General features: G+C 48.0%; 1 protein-coding gene across 1 annotated transcript in view; it reads left to right on the forward strand.

Moving 5' to 3' along the window:
• Positions 1 to 3042: 3042 nt before the first annotated feature.
• Positions 3043 to 24115, forward strand: part of MARCO (macrophage receptor with collagenous structure) — a 40010-nt gene continuing 18937 nt past the window's right edge. The window contains exons 1-4 of the mRNA XM_019469331.2: positions 3043 to 3243; positions 16911 to 17012; positions 18107 to 18328; positions 19648 to 19683. Of these exons, the coding sequence (XP_019324876.2) occupies positions 3135 to 3243; positions 16911 to 17012; positions 18107 to 18328; positions 19648 to 19683 (469 nt within the window). The 5' untranslated portion in view covers positions 3043 to 3134. The remainder of the gene's footprint in view (positions 3244 to 16910; positions 17013 to 18106; positions 18329 to 19647; positions 19684 to 24115) is intronic.

Genomic DNA, 24115 nt, shown 5'->3' on the forward strand with positions numbered 1-24115 from the left:
CTCCAATCCAATTATACGCACTGGAAAAGTAAAGCCAAACCCCGCATTTCTTGAACAACACGGTCCCAAAGGCAAGTTAACCATTTCAACCTGTGCTCGAGAGAAAAAAACAGCCGATCCTTGTTCCCAAAGATAAAAGTGTCTGAGTGGAAGACACTTAAGAAGAGACTGTACAGTATTTCCCAAATTGCATGTTTTGTACTTTATGGGAGATATAAGGGATTTTTAAGGGTCATATTAACAGTGCAGGAGTTTCACATCACATGCTGGCTTGACAGGAGATGCCACTCTCCTGAGGGCCCTTCCACTGATAAACAAGCTTACGCTATTATTGTTCTGTCGGACCCTCATGTCCACCCTGTGGGCAAACAGGGCAACTACCGGTGTCCCCTTTTGCAAATGAGGTCGCCGAAACTTAGTAAAGAGCAGCGCTGGGACCAGGGAGAGTAAGCGATGGATCATTGCAAATGCAGCGGGGGATCCTGTCTTTTTTTTTAAGATGCTGACATTTTGTTCATCACGGGCTTTTTGTATTTAACTGACTTTTAAAATATCGTGTTAAAATGTTAACGACCTTGATTACTGAATCTCTTTGCACCGGAAGCTGGTGCCTCAATGACCTTATTCTAGGCCCAGCCCTGCAGGCCGAGAGGATTAGCTTGAATCCTATGAAGTATCCATTTACTACGTGTCAGAAAGGGCTGAATAGCAATAATTTTGTAGGGGTGCCCCTAATGGATGCTTCCAGGAAGGAGTCCTACGCGTCTCTGTGCTACGTGTGACTGTTTTATTTTTGGGCGTGCAAAGGTCCTCAGCCTGGCTGCACATAGATCCAACCATGGGGCTTGTGTTATAACCAGAATCTCAGGCTGGGGGGGTGGGGGGTGGGGAGAAATGGTATGTGTGTTCCCAAAAAACTCCTTCAGTGTGAGCTACTGGGTTACAGCTTCTGGATCAAACTCGGTCTAGACCAGGCTAGAGAGAGAGAGAATACCCTGGATTCCAATTCTGGCGGCCTCACTTTCTAACCACAAGAGTTGAGGCTAGTTGCACATTGTAGAGAGTGTTGAGTAACACATGTGTTTAGCGCAGTGCTGGGCCCTGAGAAACCCTGGACACCCGTTAATGGTTCGATGCACTGTTACTTGGTGCTGAGGCCCAGAGAAGTGAAAGTCACCCAAGGTCACCCGGCAAGTTCATGAAAGGGCTGGGTTTGTGGCCCAGGTCTTTCTGGCCCCGTATCTACAGCCAAAAGAACCATGTTTGAGATCCACTAAATGCTCCCTCCAAGGATGATGCACTCAGCAACTAGCCCACCGGGAATGAGGGTTACTCCTGGCCAGAGAGGAGCTGACCAGGCAGGGGGAGCAGAAATGAGCAGGTTCCTGTCCCTGGAGGATTGCCCTCCTGCAGGGGAAACCCCCACCCCCACCCCCCGCAGCCTCTACTATCTTCCGTGGCCCAGACTTCTGACTAGAGCTGACAGCTGCTTCCCTTTCCTCGCCTTTAACCTTTCCCGTGCTGGCTTCAGCTCCCCGCACCTCAGCCCCAGCCAGGGACTTCCTGATTACTGAAACCGCAGGCACCACTGGGGACCTCTGCCTTGTGGGCACTGCCAGTAACTCACTTTCCCGAGTTCCTCTCCCGTTTGGCTTTCTGTCACACGCCACAGGCCAGAGAAAGTGACTCGGCGGGGCCCAGCCTCATCTCCGGCCACCTCTCCTCCTCACCTCTCGGGTTCCAAGCAGCCCCAAAGTCTCGTGGCGCCTCGGCCCTGAGGCCTCCCTGCCTGTGCGCTGTACTCACCACCCTTCTGACCTGGGAACCCCCCACCCATCTCGCTCTCCAGGCAAAGCCCCGGTCAGCCCTCGAACCCGGAGCTGATCAGCAAGCTCTCTGGTGGCCCTGCTGCCTCCAGGCCATTCTGTCAGGGACTTCAGTGACTGCCTCCTTTCACAGCAGTTTTCTAGAATTCGGTTGTATCCACTTTCTCCCCGCATACCGGACTGTGAGCTCCTTTTGAGGCAAAAGCCGTTCCCTTCATCTCCCCGGAAACCAGGAAGCTCACGTCTCTAGCGATCATAGCCATGCCCCCTGAGCACCCACTGCCTGCCAGGTGCCATCCTGGCCGTTATTCACGGTCTCATCCTTTTAGCCAACAGCCAAACGAATATCACCATCCTATTTAGTTTACGATCGAGGAAAGTGAGGCGCTTGGAGCCCGCCTGATGTCCCCGTGGTCAAACAGCTCCTCTGCGGAGCAGGTGGAATTCGAACCCGAACACTTGAACTTGTAGGGTCTGTGGCTTCACCACCCGGCTATCCATCCAGGAAGGATGGGGAATGCCTGACAAGAGGGAGCTAAGGAAGGGGTTTCTCCCTTCCAGGAGTCCAGGTCTTACTGGGGCCAGAGCAAGCACACGGGCGGACCCACACAGAGCATGGGAAAATACGAGGGGAAACAGAATCAAAAGCCACAATGTGTGCTACAGAGAAGTGCTTCTCCAGCGTGTATGTACCTCACCCGGAAATCTAGTGAAACTGTAGATTTGGATTCGCATGGGGACGGGACCCAAGACTGCATTTCTAACAAGTTCCCAGGTGATGCTGATGCTGCTGGTCCCGGGTCCACACTTTAAGGAGCAAAGATGAACCCTGAAGCCAAAGTAGGCCAAAGGAGGCCAAAGGAGGGAGATTTCAGTGTAAGCTGTGGAGGTCCTGGGACAGTGTCCTGGGTCTGCGATGATGGCGGGGCTCTGGTGGGCGGAGGGAAGGGAGGGAAACATCCTCCTTGGGGTCATCCACCACCCTGCTCTCAGGAGCCTGGAGCGAGGGGTGGTTCCAAGGACCTGTGACTTATGTCCTAAAGCCACCTTGACACCCCCCCCCCCTTAACGAGCAGCTGCACGGAGCAGGAGCTCCACATGTGAATAGCCTGTTTTTGAGAAATGTCCCATTCTGATCATGTCAGGAAACATTTTGCAGATTCAGAAGTCAGAGCCAAAGGGAAGTGCCGTGTGTCCTACAATTAGCTGCAGTGGTTAAATAGGAACAATCTTTCCCCCAAGTGGTTCCTCTTGAGGGGAACGTTTCTGCTGGCTGCAGGACTTTTTGGCCATCTATAAAGCTTCACAATGGAAAATAAAGAAATTCTCAAGGAGGACAAGTTCTTGGCTAGCACTGGAGAAAGAGAAACTATCAACCAAACCATGTTCCCTGCTATGGAGACCTTTGAAATCAACGGTAAAGTACTCCTTCCCAGTAATGGCATTCCCTGGTGATGTACTTTTTCTGTTGGCAACATGAGAATGGACAAGGTGATAGGAAGCCTAGGTTTGTACCATAGACTCTCACTAATCCATTTCTGGAATGCTTCAAGCTGGAATTCGTAGAATGCGAGTAATAGATGCTGTATCGTTAGCATATAGTTGGGGTTGCTTTTTTTAGCTTCGCAATAAATTGTATTCAAATAATTTCCCCAGATTAATGCAGTCACCATACGCTCCTGCTTTTTATTAGCGTCTTATTTGGACACACAGATTGTGCGATGAAATGGCAAAACGAAACAAGAGGGATGAAAAGTTTCCACAAAACTAAAGCCAGTGCCACATAGTTATTTAATGTAATTCCTTGAAAATTCTTCTAGGTGACTTCCATAATAACTGATGTGTTGATCAGGGAGTGCTTTCTGCATTTCGTGTGGGCTAGGCTATGTTTGTAGCTTCATAATTAGTTTGTCTTAGATTCGCTTCAGGTTTTAAAAATTCAGGCAACTCTGTCGTCTTTATTTTCTCCCTCATTGTTATACAGGTGGTGCATTTTTTAAATCTTCTAGACTTTAAAGTCACCAGGGGGTGTTTTCCACAGGGGATCTCTGGTTTTCCATTCCAGAATATCCTTTCGGAATTGCCTTCTGAACTAATGAGTCATTCCTGCTCCCAGTCTTTTCTGGAAGTTGTATGTTCAGAGCAAGCGAAGTTCTGTCCCCTGGCCTAATTTGTCTCTCCCATCCAGCATTTGTTCGTGTGGTCACCGGCTGGGATTTAAGGGGGTACAAAGATGAGGGGTTGGGTGTTCTGCCTTTAGGAATTTGCAGTGTGGTAACAGAGAACGCATGCACGCAAATGCCTTTAATAATTGTTGGCTATTCAGAACTTGGGGGAATGCAGCATTGCTGATATGTGCCTTTTAAGGTACTGAAAATGTGCAAGCAAAGTCAGCTGATCAAACATATTCAGCACCTGCTGGGCACTGTTCTCGGCACCGAGGGAACAAGCAAGAGTAAATGGGGAGTCTTCAGTCACGTTGGTGGTGGCAGGAGGATGGCAGGATGAGGCCACCCGTAAACTATTTCTGAGCAATTTGTCACCAGCACAGGACAGATCTATGGACAGATCCAACCTGGTCTCATGTGAAGGTCAGAGGTGGGAACTCTTCTAAAGTTGAAAGAATAAAGGGAATTAGTGACAGAAGATGCTGGCTGGAGCAGGAATAGAGGACCACAAGTTTATGATCTATTCATAGGGGATATTTAGAGAAATACAGATGGTTCCATGAGGTGGGGTCAACATTGAGTGGGGAAGTTCAGAGGGGACTGAGACTGGGACCAATTAATTTAGACTTTGTCTTGAAGGCAATGGGGAGTGTTGAACGTTTGACATTGGGCAAAGAGGCATTGGTTTGCATTTGAGATTACTTGATTACAGGACGAGCTACAAAGAGTAACTCTGAGGACAGAGAGAAGCATGGCAGCAAGAGACAATAAGAGGCAATGGTTATGAGGAAGGGAAAGAGAGAATGCTCTGGAAAGATATTAGAAGTCACGTCAGTAGGACTCTAATGGCGGGGCAACGCAAGTGAGGGGGGAGGCCAGCTTCAAGGAGGGATTCCAGCTTTCTGACTTGGTTTACAGAGGCCACTAACTAAAATTCTGACCAAAAACCGAACGAACAAACAAAACCCTCCAGCTTCGTCGGAAGGAACATTTTTCTAAATGCATTGACAACTTCCTGTCTTCTCATACAAAGATCGCGGACCATATGGAACTTTCCAGATGAATGCATTATGAACAGTAATCTCTGTGAGGCTCTGTAACATAGTGACCCCCTCAGAGCTTACTGAAATGAATAAAACTCTTTGCTTCAGCACTAAATGGCTCCAAGCATCTTCCTTTCTTTCTTCCTCCCTTGCTCCCTCCCTTTCCTTATGTCTCCTGAAGATGGCTTTCGTTTTCTGAAGAGACTCAACCTACCGCTGGTCTTGCTGCACAGAAGGCCCACCAAAACCCCCGGTGTTTCCTTGGGGACCAGTACGAGCCTCCCCCTCCCCCTCAATGGCAGAGCGTCTGGCCTTGAACAAGAAACTCTCCCCTTGTCCCCTGTGTCAGTATCCTTCTGGGATGCGCTCCTGTGCTCCTTTTGGAAAATTACGGACATTTTTCTTTACTGAGCTTCCTGTCTTTCCCCCAGTGTGTCTGGTTTCTCAAGAAGGAGCTCTGTTAGCACATCAGGAAGCTCTTGCGGTCCGTGGGATGGAATCTGTCTGGACCTCTCACCCGGAGCCCTCCACTATTTCGGGCCTCACGTCTTGCTTCTTGTACGCCTTCCCACCAATTTCCGTCTGAGAACATACTTCTTGACAGTGAAAACCCCCAAACACACGGGTGGAAAAGTTGTTTGTTCTGCTTAGCAGGAAGCACCGTTCCCCCCAGCGGTGGGTCTAGCTGTCTCTTCTTCCTGCTCTAAAGATGATTTTAAATATTCTCCAAATAGACCTGAACACTGGGCGCTGGCGAGATTGCTGTCACTCCAGGTCCTTGTTCTGACTTTGGTTTCTGTCACGTCCCTATTTCTCAGCATCTTTTAGACATCCAGCTCCACCCTTGAGTTCTTTTTTTCCTAGCTTTTTATTATGAAACCATTACAGACTCACAGAAAGTTGCAAAAACATGTGTAGGGAAGTCTCTGTGACCCCCCACCCGGTTTCTCCCTCCCGGTGAGAACATCTTGCGTAGCTACAATATCACAACCGGGAAATGGATATTGGCACAACTTATAGAGCTCAGATTTCATTAGTTTTACATGCATTCGTGTGTGTGTGTGTGTGTGTGTGTGTGTGTGTGTGTGTGTGTGAATAGTTCTCTATGAGTTTATCCTATGTGCATATTTGTGTAACGATCACCAGCATCAGAATACCGAACTGTTGCATCACAAGACTCTGTGTCATGTTATCTTTATAGCCACACATACATACCCCTCACCGCCCCCCACCGGCGATCCGCGTCCCCTGGCAATCACCAATCGGTTCCCCAATTCTACAGTTTTGCCGTTTAAAGAATGGTGTATAAACGGAATCACACAGTATGTAACTTTTTTAAGATTGGCTTTTTTTTCCACCTAGCACGATTCCCTCGAGATCCATCCAAGTTGGTGTTATGTATCAACAGCTCTTTTTATTAAGGGGTGTTTCTCGTGAGTATTATCCCATGATATGAATGTACCGCAGCGTGTTTAACCACGCACCCCTTGAAAGACGTAACACACTGTTGCCAGTGTGCAGCTACTGCGAATACAGCTGCTATGATCATTTACGAAAAAGTTTTTGTGTAAGCCTAAGTTTTCATTTCTCCGGGATAAGTTTTCATTTCTCCGGGATAAACGCCTCCAAGTGCAGCGGCTGCATTCTAAGTGTGGGTTTGGTTTTTTAAGAAGCGGCGGATCTATTCTTCCAGCGTGGCTGTGTCATGTTACGTTCCCACCCGTGACGTACAGCTGACTCAGTTTCTCTGAGTCCTTGCCGGCAATTGGTATTTTTACTATTTTTATTTTAGCCATTCCGATGGGTGCCTGATTGCGATATCCTATTGTAATTTTGATTTGCATTTTCCTAACGGCTGCTAATGTCTGCAAATATTCTCTCCCAGTCTGTAACATGTCTTTTCATCCTCTTAACAGTCTTTTACAAAGCAAAAGTATTTAATTCTATGGGGGAGGCCCTACCTAGCAATTTTCCCTTTTACAGATTTACAGTCTAATTTCCCCTTTTGCAGATTTAGAGATTTATAGATTTACAGATTTACAGATTTACAGTCTAAGCCCTCTTCACCTGGCCTGAGGGCCCACAAGTTTTCTCTTATGTTTAATTCTAAAAGTTTTATAGGGGAGGTGGGTGAGGGGATGGGCTACACGGGTGATAAGTATTAAGGAGGGCACTGTTGGGGATGGGCACTGGTGTTATATGTAAGTGATGAATCACTAAATTCTACTCCTGTAACCAATACTACACCATACTTGTCGATGTCGAAACATCAAGTAGCTATTCCTCACATTTTATTCTTTTTCAAGATGATTTTAGCTATTCCATGTAAATTTTAGCATAAGCTTACTGATACCTACAAAAAAAAAAAAAAAACCTTTTTGGGATTTTATTGGAATTGTGTTACACTTCCAGGTCAGTTTTGGAGAATTGACATCTTAACTATGTTTAGTCTTACAATCCGTGAACACAGTGCATCTCCACATTTATTTAGGTCTCTGTTTTTGTTTTTTTGGTTTTGTTTTTTAATCAGGGTATTCAAATTTTCAGCCTACACCTCATGTATACATTTTGTCGCCTTCATATCTAAAAAGTTCATTTCCTTTGGAGCGACTGTAAATGCCATTATGTTTTAATTGTGATTTCCACCTATTTGCCAGGAATATATCAGTAGTGACTGAATAAGAGAGTGAGAACAGACATCCGTGCCTTCTTCCCAATCTTCAGAGCAAATGATCCTGTTTCATTATTATGTATCATGTTAACTTTAGATATTTTTAGATGCTCCTTTTTTTTTCAAGTTTTATTTATTTATTTTTGAGAGAGAGAGAAAAGAAGCACACACGTGCACACAGGAAGGGCAGAGAGACAGGAAGAGAGAGAATCCCAAGCAGGCTTTGCACTGTCAGAGTGGAGCCCAAAGCGGGGCTTGAACTCACAAACTGTAAGACGATGACCTGAGCCCTAATCAAGAGTTGAACGCTTAACTGACTGAGCCACCCAGGCCCCCCATTAGATGCTCCTTTTTTTTTTTAAGTTAAGGAAATTCTATTTTATTTCTAGTTTGTTGAGAGTTTTTACTTATGAATTTATTATTTATAAAGAGAGTTAGAATTATGAATTATAATTATGAGAGTTTCAGTATGAATTTGATTTTGTCAAGTACTTTTTCTGTGTCCATTATATGGTTATCTGATTTTTCTTCTTTAGCTCATTGATATGGTGGATCATACTGATTGATTTCTGGATATTGAATCAGAGTTACATACCTAGAAATCCCCTTTAGTCATGGTATATATAAATTCTTTTTATACATTGTTTAACATGGTTTACTAATATTTTGTGGAGGATTCTTATGTCACATTTCATGAAAGGTACTGATCTTCAGTTCTCTTTTTTTATGTTATCTTTGGTTTGCATTTTCAAGATAATCCTGACCTCCTAAAATGAGTTAGGAACTGTTCTCTACTCTTCCATTATCTTGTAAGAGAGTATGTAAAGCTAGTGTTAATTCTCTTAAAGGTTTGATAGGATGTTCCAATAAAATTATCTGGGCCTTGACATTTCTTTTTCAGGAGCTTTTTCAGTACAAATTAAGTTTATTTAATATATACAGACATTCATATTATGTATTTCCTATTGGCTGAGTTTTGGTAGTTTGTAGTTTTTGAGAAATTGATTCATTTCTTCCAAGTTGTGAGCATAAAGTCAGTGACAGGATTTTCTTATTTTCTTGTTCCGGGCTGCAGGAACTGTGGTGATAGCTCCTATTTGAGTCCTTATATTGATGATTTGTGTCTTTTCCTCTTTTAACTTTGTGAGTCTTGCCAGAGCTTTATCGATTTTATTGATTTGATTCATGGAACCAATGTTTTGTTCTTTTGATGCTCTCTTTCGTTTTCCTATTTTAAATCTCATTGATTTCTGCTCTGATCTCTGTTATTTTGTTTGTTTGTTTGTTTCTGGTTGCTTAGGGTTTATTTTGCTGCTCTCTTCCAATTTCTTGAGCTAGGACCTTAGCTTATTGGATTGAGACCATTCCTTATTTGTAATGTCAGCCTTTAGTGCTGCTATGAATTTCCTTCTCAGTGCTACTTTAGCTGAATCCAATAATTTGATATGTTGTATTCTCACTTTCAATCAGTTGCATTTTTTAAAATTTTTATTTAAGGGGTACCTGGTTGGCTCAGTCAGTTAAGCATCCAACTCCTGATTTTGGTTCATGGCATGATTTCACAGATCATCGGTTCAAGCCCCATGTCAGGCTCTGCACCGACAGCACGGTGCCTGCATGGGGTTCTATGTCTGCCCCTCTCTCTGTCCTTCTTCTGCTCTCCTTCTCTCTCTCTCAAAAAAAAAATATTTATGACTTTATAGCTCATACATTATTTAATTTTTAAAAAAAATTTCCAAGTGTTTAGAGGTTTTCCTTGTCTGTCTGTTACTGATTTCTGTTTTGATTCGATTGTCAGGAACCATACTCTGTGCAACTTCATTTCTTTTCCATTTTGTTGGGGTTTGTTTTAGGACCCATGATATAGTCTATCTTGGTGAATATCTCATGTGTGCATGGAAAGAATGTGTATTCTGCTATTGTTGCATGGAATATTCTATAACTGTTCTTTAGATTCTATTGGTTTATGCTGTTGTTCATTTCTTCTATAGCTTTGCTGATTTTTGATCAGTTTCTGAGAGTGGGATGTTAATATCCCCAGTATTATCGTGGATATATTGATTTCTCCTTCAGTTATATCAATTTTTGCTTCATACAAATGGGAGCTCTGTTGTTGACTTTCTTGGAGATAGCATATGGTTGAGTCATGCTTTTTAATCCACTTTGTCATTATCTGCCTTCTCATTGGTTTGTTTTTTAAAGTTTATTTATTTATTTTGAGAGAGAGAGAGAGAGAGAGAGAGCATGCACACGATCAGGAGAGGGGCAGAGGGAGAGAAAGAGAGAGAGAATCACAAGCAGACTCCATGCTCCATGCTGAGCCTGACATGGGGCTCGATCCCACGACAGTGAGATCAAGACCTGAGCCAAAATCAAGAGTCAGACGCCCAACTGACTAAGCCACCCAGGTGCCTCCTAACTGACATCTTTAAACCATTGACATTAAAGCAATTATTGATGTGTTAGGGCTTAAATCTGCCATGCTATTATGCATTTTCTCTTTGTTCCTCTGGTTCCCATTAGCAGTTTTTCTTATCTTACTTTCCCATGAGTTGCTTGAACATGTTTTAGGATTCCATTTTGACTTATTTATATTTTTTTGTTTGTTTTTAGTTCATCATTTGAAATAGTTTTCTTAATTTTTTTTTTCTGAGCACTACACCGTACATATATAATTTATCACAGTCTACGGACATCAACATTCTACCACCTTCAGTCAAGTGTAGAAATCTTATTTCCATTTATGTCTTTTGAGCCTTTCCAGTTTTGAAATGTAATCATCTTAAACATTTCCTCTACATGCACTAGGTATCACATAATTATGATTTTTTTTTTCAAACATCAAATGTGCTTTTAAAGGGGCGCCCAGGTGGCTCAGTCAGTGAAGCCTCCGACTTCGGCTCAGGTCATAATCTCATAGTTCGTGAGTTCGAGCCCTACATTGGGCTCTGAGCTGACAGCCTGGAGCCTGGAGCCTGCTTCCAGTTCTGTGTCTCCCTCTCTCTCTCTTCCCGTCCAGTGCTCATGCTCTGTCTCTCTCTCTCTGTCAAAAATAAATAAACATTAAAAAAATTGTTAAGAAATCGATTAAAAAAATGTGATTTTAAAAAATCATGAGAGGGGCGCCTGGGTGGCTCAGTCGGTTAAGCGGCCGACTTCGGCTCAGGTCATGATCTCACAGTCCGTGGGTTCGAGCCCCGCTTCAGGCTCTGTGCTGAAAGCTCAGAGCCTGGAGCCTGTTTCCGATTCTGTGTCTCCCTCTCTCTGACCCTCCCCCGTTCATGCTCTGCCTCTCTCTGTCTCAAAAATAAATAAATGTTAAAAAAAAAAAAATTTAAAAATCATGAGAGAGATGGCCTAAACACATCTCCATGTTTACTCATTCTTTTTTCTTCTTCTTTCCTTTTGCAAGTGCTATGCTTTCTGCTGTTATCATTGCCCTTCTGTCTGAAGAACTTCCTTCGGCCATTCTTCCTTTCTTTTTTTTTTTTAAGATTTTATTTTTATTAAAAAACATTTTTTTAATGTTTATTTTTGAGAGAGAGACAGAGACAGAGAGAGAGAGAGAGGTAGCACGAGCAGGGTAAGGGCAGAGAGAGAAGGAGACACAGAATCTGAAGCAGGCTCCAGGCTCCGAGCTGTCAGCACAGAGCCTGACGCGGGGCTCAAACTCACAAACTGTGAGATCATGATCTGAGCCGAAGTTGGACGCTTAAGCAACTGAACCACCCAGGCGCCCCAAGATTTTATTTTTAAGTAATCTCTACACCCAACCCATAACCCTGAGATTAAGAGTCACAAGCTCCACTGACAGCCAGACAGGCGCCCTCTGTTAGCCATTCTGTAAAGGTAGATCTAGCAGCAATAACTTTGTGTAGTTTTCCTTCATCTGAGAATATCTTTATTTCCTGTTCATTCTTAAGGGATATTTTCACTGGATACAGTTGATAATTCATTTTTTGAGCACATGAAAAATGTCATGTCACTTCCGCTTTCAGATGAGAAATCTGCTATCATTCAAATCGGTATGTCTATAGGTCATGAGTCATTTTTTCTTGGCTCCCTTCAAGATTTTTTCTTTTTCTTTAGATTTTTAATTTTCTTGGTATGTAGGGCTGTTTTTTCCCCAGCTTTTTTACTTGTGATGTGTCTTGTTATTGAGTGCTTTGAATTTATCACGTTTGGGGTTCGCTCAGCTTCTTGAATTGGTAGGTTTGTGACTTTCGCCAGATTTGAGAAGTTTTCAGCCACCATTATTTCTTTAAATATTTTTTTCGGCTTCACGCTCTGGGACTTTAATGACATGAATGTTATGTGTTTTGCTATTGATACATAGGTCTCTAAGTCTCTTTATTTATTCTTTTAGTCAATTTACTCTGTTTTCCAGAAAGCGTGATTTCTATTGTTCTATCATTTAGTTCATTGATTCTTTCCTTCATCACATTTATTGCACTGTTGAGCCCATCCAGTGAGATTCTTTTTTTAATTGGTAGTTTGAAGTTCTACAATTTCCATTTGGTTCTTTTTTATATTCTCTATTTTTTCGTATATTAAAAAAATATGTTTGGGGCGCCTGGGTTAAGCATCGGTTAAGTGTCCGACTTTGGCTCAGGTCATGATCTCACGGCTCATGGGTTCGAGCCCCCGCGTCGGGCTCTGTGCTGACAGCTCAGCGCCTGGAGCCTGCTTCAGTTTCTGTGTCTCCCTCTCTCTCTGCCCCTACCCTTCTCATGCTACCTTTCTCTCTCTCTGTCTCTCTTTCTCTCTCAAAAAGAAATAAACGCTAAGATTTTTCTTTATTTTATTGTTTAAAGAGTATTTGTAATTGAGTGTTAAAGCCTTTTTGTTTTACCCGCTCTCAAGTCCTTATCAAATAAGTCCAATGTTTTTGACACCTGCCAATTATCTTCTCTCATTCAGGTTGCCATTTTCTCTGTTCTTGGTATGATGAGTGGTTTTCCGTTGTATCGTGGACACGTTGTGTAGTATGTTAGGAGACGCTGGATCCTTTTAAATCTTCTGTTTTGGTAGAAAATCACTTCGCTGGTATCACATGCATTCTGGCCCATGTTGTGGGCTGTGGTTCCAATATCAACTTAGTTTTCAGAGCCCTCACTACGCTGTTCCGGTCTACTTTGTTCCCCTGATGCTATGGGTATCCTTGCTGGTTCCCTTCTGGTGCCGCCTGCAGGGGCAGAAGATACTTCCTCAAACTGTCCAGTGGTGCTAGGTGGGGGGTGGAGACATCAAGCCAATAGGGCAGAAGCCACTTTCCTGGGCCTGCCCACCAGTAGCCTAGTGCTGGGTTCAAGGCGGGGTGGGCAGGGGAGGGTGCTTCTGCACCCACCAAAGCCAAATCTGCCACAGCACAAGGAGCTGGGAGAGGGCAAGCCTGGGAACCCTAGAGTCTGCGTATGGATTTTTTTTTTTTATTCGTGGAGATCTTTTATAGAATTGAAATTTTATTTGCCTCTGGAGCCACATTTTCATTGGGAGTCAAACAATAGAGCTGCCACATTTCTGAAAACTGTTTCTCTAAACTCTTCAGCCAGACTCACCACGGTTTGCTCCGGGGAAGCTCTTTCTAGCTCGCCAGCGGCTTCTTTCATTCTCTCGTCTCAGACTGCTCTTCCTTGTTGGGGAGATCCAGTCTGGAGGAGAAACTCCTTCGCAGTTTCTTCTACTCCCTTAGAGCTTAAATGATCGGCATAGACGGTAAAGAATTTATCAGATTGGGGCGCTTGGGTGGCTCAGTCGGGTAAGTGTCCGTCTCTTGATTTCAGCTCAGATCATGACCCCACCGTTCGCAAGTTCGACCCCCACCTTGGGCTCGGCATTGACAGCACGGAGCCTTCTTGGGATTCTCTCTCTCTCTCTCTCTCTCTCTCTCTCTCTCCCTCTCTCTGCCCCTTCCGTAACTCTCTCTCTCACAATAAATAAATAAAAACTTTAAGAAGATTCATCCCGAATCTTATTTAAAAAAAAAAGAAAACTTAAGCAGATTATCAGCTCTGTACAAAGTCAGTTAGAGAAATGCCATTCCCAGTTTCTAAAATACCTTGCCTCTGTGTTACATGATAGCTCTGGCTTAAAAAAGCACCCTCGTTGGGGCACCTAGGTAGCTCAGTTGGTTAAGCGGTTAAGTGTCCGACTTCAACTCCGGTCATGATCTCACAGCTTGTGGGTTCGAACCCCACGTCGGGCTCTGTGTGGACAGCTCAGAGCCTGGAGCCTGCTTCGGAGTCTGTCTCCCTCTCTCCGCCCCTCCCCCACTCATGCTCTGTCTCTCTCTTTCTCTCTCTCTCTCTCTCTCTCAAAAATAAGTAAACATAAAAAGAAAAAAAAAGCATCCTGGGCCTGAGTGAACACCCCTGAACTACTCCCATCATACTATCATGTCTGGTTTTCCTTTCATCATCCTTACTCAAATGCCTTCCACCCCTCCGACCATCTGGTTTGAACATACTCGTATTTTCATATGTTAACTAACTTGAATCTAAATATGTTTTAAAGCCGTTAAAGAAAGCTATGTGTCCCCTTGCCAATTTAATTATACTAAAATGTGAATTAAAGAAAAGAGAATATCTATATTTTTCATGCTGGCCCTCATTGCCACCTCTGACCTCTCTAACACCGTGTCTCTGAAACACACTATCTTTCTATTCCCATTGTTTCCTTGGGTTTAGTGCTGTCTGCTTTGTGAGTTCGAGCCCCGCATCGGGCTCTGCGCTAACAGGATGGGGTTGCTTGGGATTCTCTCTCTCTCTTTCTCTCTCTCTCTCTCTTTCTCTTTCTCTCTGCCTCTCTCTCTATATATCTTAAAACAAACATTTTTTTACAAGGTGTAGTGCTGTCTACAAGATTGTATTCATCGTCCGCCATCTTCTGTTAAACGCGAGGCCTCCCTTGTGCGTTGCCCATCCTTGCCACAATGACACGCTTACCTGAGGTCTGCCGTTGCGTTCCTGATGCTTTCCCAACACTTCTAACCTGGCAGTGCTCCACTCTGCAAGTGCTCAGCGCCCAACCTCTGCGGCCACTCATTCATCCATTGAATATTCATCTTCCAGCACGTCGTGTGTGGTCTACACCACATTGGTGCCAGAAGGCAGTCCAAGAAGCTTCCGGGCTATTTGGGGGAAACTGAGACATAAACAAGACACGGTTCAGGGAGATGGATGCCTCATCAAGCGGAAACCCAGGGTGATGTGGGGAGGCAGAGTGGGATCCCACCTAACCCAGGGGAGTCAGAGAATGCGTCCTGGAGCAGGAGGAGCTCCGCCGTGCTCCCCAAAGATGAGGGGGAATTAGTCACGCAGAAGGGAGGAGGCAGGGCCATGTACTCAGAGGAGATACATGGCCTGGAATCAGAAGGGTGTCACCACGAGTGGTCCGGCCTGACTCTTGGTCAGGGTCCACATGGGGTGTGGTGTGGAGGTGTAGCCACAGGACAACTGGCTGGCAGGAGGTGAACAGGACAGTGGGCAGTGAACAGCCACTGGAGGGCTGAAGATAGGGAAGCGACTTGGCCAAGTTGTGTGTCAGAGTGCTCACCGAGGCCGCCGTGTGGGCCCCCCTTTTGGGAGGGGCAGTGCGGGGGACAGTCTGTGCTAGACGAAGCGTAACCAAGTGCCACTAACTAAAAAACCACCCAATCAAATAACCACTCCTCTTGCCTCTGCCAGAGCCACCTTGAGACCACCATGCATTAGACGATGCCAACGCAGAGGCATGTGCCCTGCAGGTGGCTGGAAGGATCATCAGCAGAATAGTAACGGTTCCACAGGTGATAGAAACTAGACGCGAGGTTCCTCTACACCGTCACCTACCACAAAGCAAAAAAAAAAAAAAAAAAAATGTGTTCACCACCCCTGCCTCCCTCCCCTGGGAGGCTCACCTATGATCCCTTTTGCCCTCACACCTGCCCTTGGAGTTCATTGCAAATGCATTTTTCCAAGGGTGACTGTCAGTGTAGGTTGATGAGGGAAGCTCAGGCCTTGGGGTTAGACAGACCCAGGGACACATGCCTGTTGTGTTGCCCTAACTTCTCTGAACACCAGGTCTGTACAAAGGGATAATCACACCTACCTTGCAGGATTGCGGGAAGCATTAGAGATGATAGAGGACAGTGCCTGGCACCGAGTAGGCCGGCTCCCCACCTTTGGATGCCCCAAAGTGGGGAGACAGGTGGAATGGGGAAAACACTGGAGTTAGAACCACCGTGGCCTCCTTTTGTAACACCCCAGACTGGAAACAGCTTGTCAAAGGGGACGTTATCTGCAGGAATTGTGGCTCTTGTCTTTAAGGAATATCAGGCAGCTGTTAAAAGAATGGCCCAATCTCTCTCTACAAAAAGACAAAAGACAAACAAACAAAAGACTGGAGGAATGTCCGTAGAAAATCACTCATTGCAGAAAGCAACGTGCTGTATTATATGTAATATGACGTCATCTGGGTAAAATCGAAAGAAAAAACAAGTCCATTCAGCAGGGTACGGGTTTGTCAGTTTCCACGAATAAGCAGGACGAAGGCCACACCCCAGAACGCCAGCAAAGCTTATGTCAGTGGGTTAGGACGCCAAGGAACTCAGGTCCCCTGAAGTCCCTGATGACAAGATCATTAACCTTTGCAATGCTCTCTATATTGTTTGATAAATTATATTAAGCAGGTTGTGTTTTTATAATTACATAATCTAAAGACAAAGAAGCCAAAGCCTGAACCTGATTTCCAGATCTGCATCTCACGACCTGATAGGTTTTTCAACTTCTCCGAACCTCACCCACAGTTTATAAAGAGGCAACAAGCATCCTCCTCCCAAAGTTTTGAAATTTAAGTATGTTCACTCATTAATTCATCCGCCGAACGTCTCTTGAGAGCCCTCTACTTCCAGGCACTGGAAGGGGCTTTGGCAGTGAGCCTGGTTTAAGGACTGCACTCTTCCAACTGATGACGTGTGGCATGGGTGTTTGTGTGCCCAGCACACCAGTGAGTGACCGATGATAGCATTTCCTGGTTTGTGGGAAGAGGAGGATCGGGGGAAGACTTGGGGGTAGTGAGACATTGTGTCTTTACCCTCGACCTCACGGGGTAAAGACCTCACGGTCTTTACCCTCCCCTCACACAGAGGGGAATCGGATGCAGTTTGGGGCTCCCTGTTCTCTGCCTTCTACAATAGCCACCTTCTACCGGGGTTGTGTTTCAGATCCGAAGTCCAGGAAGAGAAAGACGGTTAACTGCTTCATGGTCATGGTGGCCATCTACCTGGTTCTCCTCACCGCAGGTGCCGGGCTGCTGGTGGTAAAAGGTAAAGAGATCTGGTGCTGTCTGGTGCTTCCTGGGCTGACAAAGGGCTCAGGTTTGAGCGAAGAGCCCTGGGGTCACCTGTGGAGAGAGAGTTCTTAGTCTCTGGGCAGCTACATTGATGGAGGGGGTGGGGAGTGGCCAGGGAGGAGTGTGTGTGTATGTGTGTGTGTGTGTGTGTGTGTGTGTATGTATGAGAGAAAGAGACAGAGACATATTGATAGAGAGAGAAAGCACATGTGAACCTATGTGTGTCTAGAGCGGTGAACAGTGCGATAACTTCACCCAGGATGTCATGTGTGTCTTTCATCAAGGATCCCCAGCGTCTGGGTGCGAAAGGGCTCTATTGAGCGGATTGTTCATTTTATTTTTATTATTTTTTAAATTTTTTAAATGTTTTTATTTATTTTTGAGAAAGAGAGAGAGACAGAGCGTGAGTTGGGAGGATCAGAGAGAGAGAGAGAGAGAGACACAGAATCCAAAACAGGCTCCAGACTCCAAGCTGTCAGCACACAGCCCCATGCCGGGCTCAAACTCATGAACCGCGAGATCATGGCCTGAGCGGAAGTCGGACGCTTCATCGACTGAGCCCCCCGGGGGACCCCCGGTTGTTCATTTTAACATGATCTTACTTTCAAAGTGTCCCCAGTCCAAATGTTAAGGTCATGAAGCAATTCCACCCGCAGACACAGAAGTCATGCAAGAACATCGTGTGCTCAGCTGTCATAAACATGTGTCACTCGCATATTAAGGTCACACATGATTAGATCACACCAGTACATTAGTCATCATACGTTCACACCCAGAGTATCCAGGAAGGCTGAAGGTTGATCGCGATGCTGTGGGTACATCCCTAGGCCACGCAGGAATATTCTATGATGTGTAACGTCATGCCCGGTATAAAGCACACATGTGCAAGGTACGGAAAGAGCTCTGTGCTCACGTTAGGTCCTCATAACACATGACATGTGTGTTTAGTATTCAGGACCCACAGAAGCCATGCACATATGACACAGGAATGTCAGGGACATGCTCACATGCCCGGGGCTTTAATGAGGTCCCTAAGAGAGTGTTGTGGGGTGGGGGTGGGGTGTCCAGTTCTGAATCTTCAGGAGCGGCTCTGGGCCCTGGAGATGCACTTCGCCAATGGAACGCTGGGCGCCGAGGACAACCCGTCCTTCTCTCTGCTCCAGTCAATGCCCATCCCGCACCTCCCTGGGGGCACGCTGGGGCTACAAGTCTTACAGGCCCAGATCACCCAGGTCCGCACCAGGCAGGAGCATCTGCTGCGGAAAGTGGACAACTTCACTCGAAACCCAGGTTTGGCCCCCTCCCCTTGCACAGGGACCCTTCAGAGGATGGAAAGTAGGGGCTGCTGGCTCATGGGTAAGGGGATCTTTGGGCCTGAAAGTCCTTCCCCGGCAAAGAGAGCATTCCAGAACCCAGAGTATGAGACCCTGGGGCCCAAGACAAGGGGTGAGAGCCAAATGGACGGGCATGAGGTTACAGCCCCATCGGGGGCTGCAGACAGTGGGTCAAGAGCCTAGGGTGCAAGTGCCCTATCCAAGCAGAGTATGACCTCCGAGAGCCAGGGACCAGAGCAATCGGCCCAAGGCCAGGTCTTAGTCACAAAGCCCACAGATGGATCTAGAATGTTTGGGAAGGTGGGTAAAACACAGAGCCTGGGACGATTCCCAAGACCACTCCCGTGCAGCCAACTAATACTGGCTCGTGGCTGAAGAGAGCATCACGGAAGGCACCAAGCTGGTCCAGGTCACGTGGGAACCCTGGAGGGAGGGGGCAGTGGGCCTGCTGGGGAAGTGTGGTGGCTTGGAAGATAGGGCTGCGCACGGGAGAAAACAGAGTGGACGGTGGAGATGCCAGTGCCCTCCGCCTTCCCTCGGTCTTCCCTGGGCCAGGCGAGGCTGTCCGCCACTGCACCTGCCACCCTCTGGCTGTGCCCACGCAGGAAGAGCTGATCTGGGCCAAACCGGCTCCTAGGTGTGATCTGTTTGCAGCGTTCACACTGTGGCCTGGAGCTCCGGCTCTTCTGTCTCCAGAGACAGCCTTGGGGGCTGATTCCATGACGGTGGTTCTGTGCCCAGGGGAGCACATGCTGAAAGGACTCAGGGTCCAGGTGGGCAAATCCCTCCGAGGCTGCGTCGTGAGCGCAGACAGAGGCCGAGCCCTGATGTGAGGAGAGGTGACAGCCGTGGTAGATGGGTGGAGTCCAGGCTTAGCCGCTCAGACACCGGGACCAGCCCTCTCTTCATTGACATACAAAGGTGGTGATCCACACGAGGGGCCCTGCCTTTAACCTGAGGCTCTTCCTTCGTGGGTTTGGCTCCAAGGTCTTCTGACCACACAGGGGAGACTCCGGGGGTCTCAACCTTCTCTCCACACTTCTGCAGCTCCCAGGGATCCACAGCTCTCCGGTGCAGACCACTACCTGCAACCAAACATCCGGCTTTCTCGAAAACATTCATTCCTGGAAAATACCCGAGCGTTGGGCCCCTGTTGTCCAAATCCCCGTTTGCCTGAAGCCCCTGATCCTCAGCCCCAAGGGCACACAGCCTTCCAGCTCTGAGCTGGGTGCACCCGCCCGGCCCAGCCTACAACCCTCTCTTCTCCCCTTGCAGAGCTGTTCGGGATCAAAGGGGAACGAGGCGCTCCAGGTACGTTCGTTTCCGCTCTGACCCACGTCGCCCGCTCCCCACAGCCTTCCCCCAGGGGCTCCTGGGCCTGTGCTTTTCTGGGCCTCAACCCCAGCTTACCTCCCACTGGCCTCCAGAGCCCCCCTACAAACTCACTGGTCCTCAGTCGGGTCTGTTCTCTGTTCCCTGACCGTGCTGGGACTCCCAGCCTCTGGGCCTCTACCCTGCTCCTTGCCTGAAATGAGAAGTGACCTCTCCCTCCACCGCGCCCAGCCGATTCTAAGCCATCTTCCGAGGCCAACCTACGTGCATCCCCCCTGCTCCTTCTCCTCCTGGCGTCCCTGCTGCCCATGCAGGACTCCCCCTCTGTCTCCCATAAGCACTGATTCCAGGGCTGATTACCCAACACCTAGCTCGTCTCCCCACCTTGCCGTGATTGTTGACAGGGCCGCACAACTCGCGTCTCCTAGAGCACCGTAATGACATGGGGGAAGGGGTGGACCGTAACGGGAGGGGCAGCCTCTAATCCCAGGTCTGCTGCTTACCAGCTGTGTGACTTGGGGCCAGGTACTTAACTTTTCTGGACCCTCAGCCACTCACTGGTGTCAAAACTAAGGGAGACAATTGGGCTCACTCCATAGGGATGCTGGAAGATTCATGGGAAGTGGCGGGCCACGAATGTCTGACAATGGCAAGTGCTCTCTGAGGACAACCCCCTCGGCTGCTTTCTCTTTCTCCTTGAACACACTCGGGTTTCGTTGCACACGTGTGCACACGCTTCATTCACGTCCTACTCCTTTCTGTCACCTGAGTGGTTGAAATTCCACCCGGAAGATAAGGGTACACAGCCTTCTTGGGACAAAACTCCTTGGCTTCAGAATCTTTCACATATGGCCCAGATCACGCTGCTGGCCAGGAAGAGTTGTGTTGTTTATTTTTTAATGTTTATTTATTTATTTTTGATAGAGAGATTGAGAGAAAGAGAGAGAGAGAGAGAGAGCTCGCGCGTGCGCACAGGGGAGAAAGGGAGAGAGAGAATTCCAAGCAGGCTCTGTACCACCAGTGCAGAGCCGGATGCGGGGCTTGAACCCACGAACCGTGAGATCATGACTTGAGCCGAAACCAAGAGTCAGACACTTAACTATTTGAGCCACCTGGGCGCCCCTGCTGGCCAGGAAGAGTTTTGAGGCAGCAGAGTTTTGAGTGTGCACTGTGTGACTATCACACCGGGACAAACAGTGGCTCCCTCTGGAGCTGGGTGGCCTTGAACCAGTCACTTAACATTTCTGAGTTCTGTGTTCTCCCCTCGCAGCAGGGGATAATCCCAGGACCTCCCGGGATTGGTGCGAGAATTAAAATGATGAAGGTAAACATGCTTAGTCCAAGGCCCAGCTCAGAGGAAGCATTCGATAGTGTCGTTGCTGTTATCTGTTGTTACTATTTGCTTTGTTATTTTCTGGGGCAGATTGAATGCGCTAATTCCGGGGCAGTCCCGGCCTGATTGAACGTCGTCTCCTCCCTTCCAAGGAGATGCTGTTCCAACAGCTTCTACCGCCGTAGCCAACATGATGGGGGCTTACACCTCTTGTCAACCCAGTGGGTTTAGTCTGACGTTTAAAATCTGCTCCATCACCCGCCCCAGGCCCAGTGCTCCAGGAACAAGACACAGAGCCCAGCTCACCCTCAGGGTGGAGAGCGTCCTCCCTTCTGTCCCTCTGTCTCCGTCTCTCTCTCTGTGTGAACGTATACACAGTCGCTGACATACAGTGGCTCCAGTTACGATTTCTTAACTTTACCACGGTGCCAAAGTGATACACATTCAGCAGGTACTGTACCTTGAATTTTGAATTTGGATCTTTTCCTGGCTAGCGACAGGCAGGACGACGCTCTCTCGCGAAGCTGGGCGGGGCAGCTCCTGGTCGCAAACAACCACGCCGCTGACAACCACTCTGTCCCCAGACAGCCATCCTGACCCTCACTTTCAGTACACTAGTCAGGAAGTTACATGACAGGGCCGACACCGTGTTATAAAGTGGGCTTGCGTGAGATGACTTTGCCCAACTGTAGGCTGATGTCAGTGTTCCGAGCATGTTTACGGTGGGTGAGATTGAGCTGTCACGGGCATTAATGTTTAGGTGCATTAAATGCATTTTCGACTTAGCATATTTTCAGTTTATGTTGTGTGTATCGGGACCTAAGCCCACTGTGAGTCAAGGAAGATTCTGTACGTGTATGTATGTATATAATCTCCAGTACTCTCTCTCCATGTCTCTTGAAGCCTCTCTCTGTCCCTGACTACCTCTTTGTCCCTGTCTTTCTCTCTCTTCTGGAGCCCAGAAACCAGAGGCTGGAAACTGATTCTAGCAGCTGGAGCTCAGCAACGCCCCCACCACCAGTACCTTCCCAGCGTCCCCCACCACCCTGGCCCACCCAGGGGAGGCTGCAATCTCTCTCCCCTCCCCCATGGCCTGCTTCGCCTGGCTAGGGCTCCCCAAAGGCACATTTTCCTGCAAAGGCCCCTGGTGACCAATAGGTGGATCCCAGAGGACGTTTGGGTGCAGGGCTCAGGATGACCGGTTTGGCCCTGAGGCAGCCTGCCGAGAAACTGCACTCTGGCCCAAGCTTCCAGAACAGCGGGGATGGAGAGGGGAGCTGCACCTAAGTCAAGTTTGGGGAAAGGGTGATGTGGAACCCACCCACACCTCTTTCCCTCCCCTGTGTGTTCCGGACTTTCCAACAAATATTTACTGAAAGCCTCTTAAGGACCAGGCAACGTCCAGCCACTGGGAACGCAGACATAAAAAGACAGACAGAACCCCTGCCCCCAGGGAAGCATGATTTGGTTCCAGCCCCTTCTGCTCTGATAGACTGGGACAACTCCCTAGGTAAGGAGGGCACAGAAAGGGCCTAACCCCGGCACGTGAAGGGGTTTCCCAGAGAGACCTAGCGGCCTTGACCTGGGTATGAGCAGAAGGTGTCAGGAAATATGGGTTCCAGACAGAGACCCACATGTGCAAAGGCCCTGAGGTAGGAAGGGGGTTTGGTGAGCGTAGGAAGGCAAAGAAGGCAGACCCACGTGCTGGAGTGCAAGAACCAGAGGAGCAGAGGTGGAAGACAGGCTAGGAGCGGCGGGGACGAGGCCGGCCTGGGTCAGGGGAGGTGAAGGGGGCACCCCTAGCTACGTATTTTGGTTGACTCCTCATGCTAACCCCAAGTGGCTGCTGCTATTACCCCCGTTTCACAGATGAGGAAGCAGGCTCAGAGGGACGTTGACTTACTCAGGCTAACTCAGGCAAAGTTGGAGGGGCAGAGTCGGACTCCGCAGCCTGAGTCCCGTTCCCGCCCCGGGGGCCAGGCCACCGCAGCAGAGCTGGTACAGCCTGTGTAGCCTGTGGTGGGAAGGAGCCATACTGACGGGCATAGGATCCTAGGGACTCGCCTCGAAAATTCCCCTGAGGGACTGGACCTGTCCTATCAACAAGTGGGGCACTACTCTTAAAGGGCCAGGGGCCGGAGCCTCTGGCCTTGAGCCCTGTACTCGCAGGGTCTCTGGAGTTCTTGCCTCTTTCCTTTGGCTGGTAAGTATAGCCAAAGCTCACTTTCCCTGGGTTTTTACCGTGTCCCATGACCCCATATGGTCCCCCGAGGACCCTGTGAGGCAGGTGGCGGCATTCCCATGTGACATGGGAAAACGGGCTAGGCCGTGTGAAAGGCTGGTCAGTGGGGGCCAGCGGTCAGAGCCTGAACTGATTCTCCAGTGCTCTTCCCTGAGATTTGTGTGAGAGAGACCCTAGTCCCTTGCTCTCCTTCCTTGCTTCTGCCCGCCCCACCCCCCGTCTTGTGCACGTAGGAGAGATATGGCATCATGGGTCCCACCAATCAGACTGGGGTTCTACCCTGAAGTAGAAAGCATGTAAGAGGCCTTGTCATCGTGGTGCCCTGACACGGGGATAGGCTTTGCCATCGGGAGACCTGGAATCTGCCGGCCTCTCTCCACATGTGTGAGTTCAGGAAAAGCCACGCCTCTCAGAAAGTCACCCCCCTCGTGGAGATGTGGGGGACGAGCCACAGCCTGAGTGTTTTTCTCTCATGAAAATTCATACGTTGAAAACCTAACATCTGAAGCGACAGTGTTAGGAGGTGGGGTCTTTAGAAGGGGATTCAGTCCTGAAGGCAGGGCCCTCCTGAATGGGATCCGTGCCCTTATCAAAGGGACCCCAACGAGCTCCCTCAGCTCCCCACTGTCGCGTGAGGACACAGTGAGAAGTTAGTGGTCTGCAACCCAGAAGAGGGCCCTCTCCAGAACCCGACCACACCAGCTCTTGGATATAGGACCTTGTGCTTCCCACCTGCAGGACAGGGAGAAATGAATGTCTGTCGTTTCAAAGCCACCCGCCCTGCGGTGTTTTGCTATAGCAACCCGAACGGACTAGGACAGGACGTCCCGCGCTCC

The sequence above is a fragment of the Panthera pardus genome, unplaced genomic scaffold (genome assembly GCF_024362965.1).
Source record: "Panthera pardus isolate Hobbes unplaced genomic scaffold, ASM2436296v1 HiC_scaffold_10, whole genome shotgun sequence".
Taxonomy (NCBI): domain Eukaryota; kingdom Metazoa; phylum Chordata; class Mammalia; order Carnivora; family Felidae; genus Panthera; species Panthera pardus.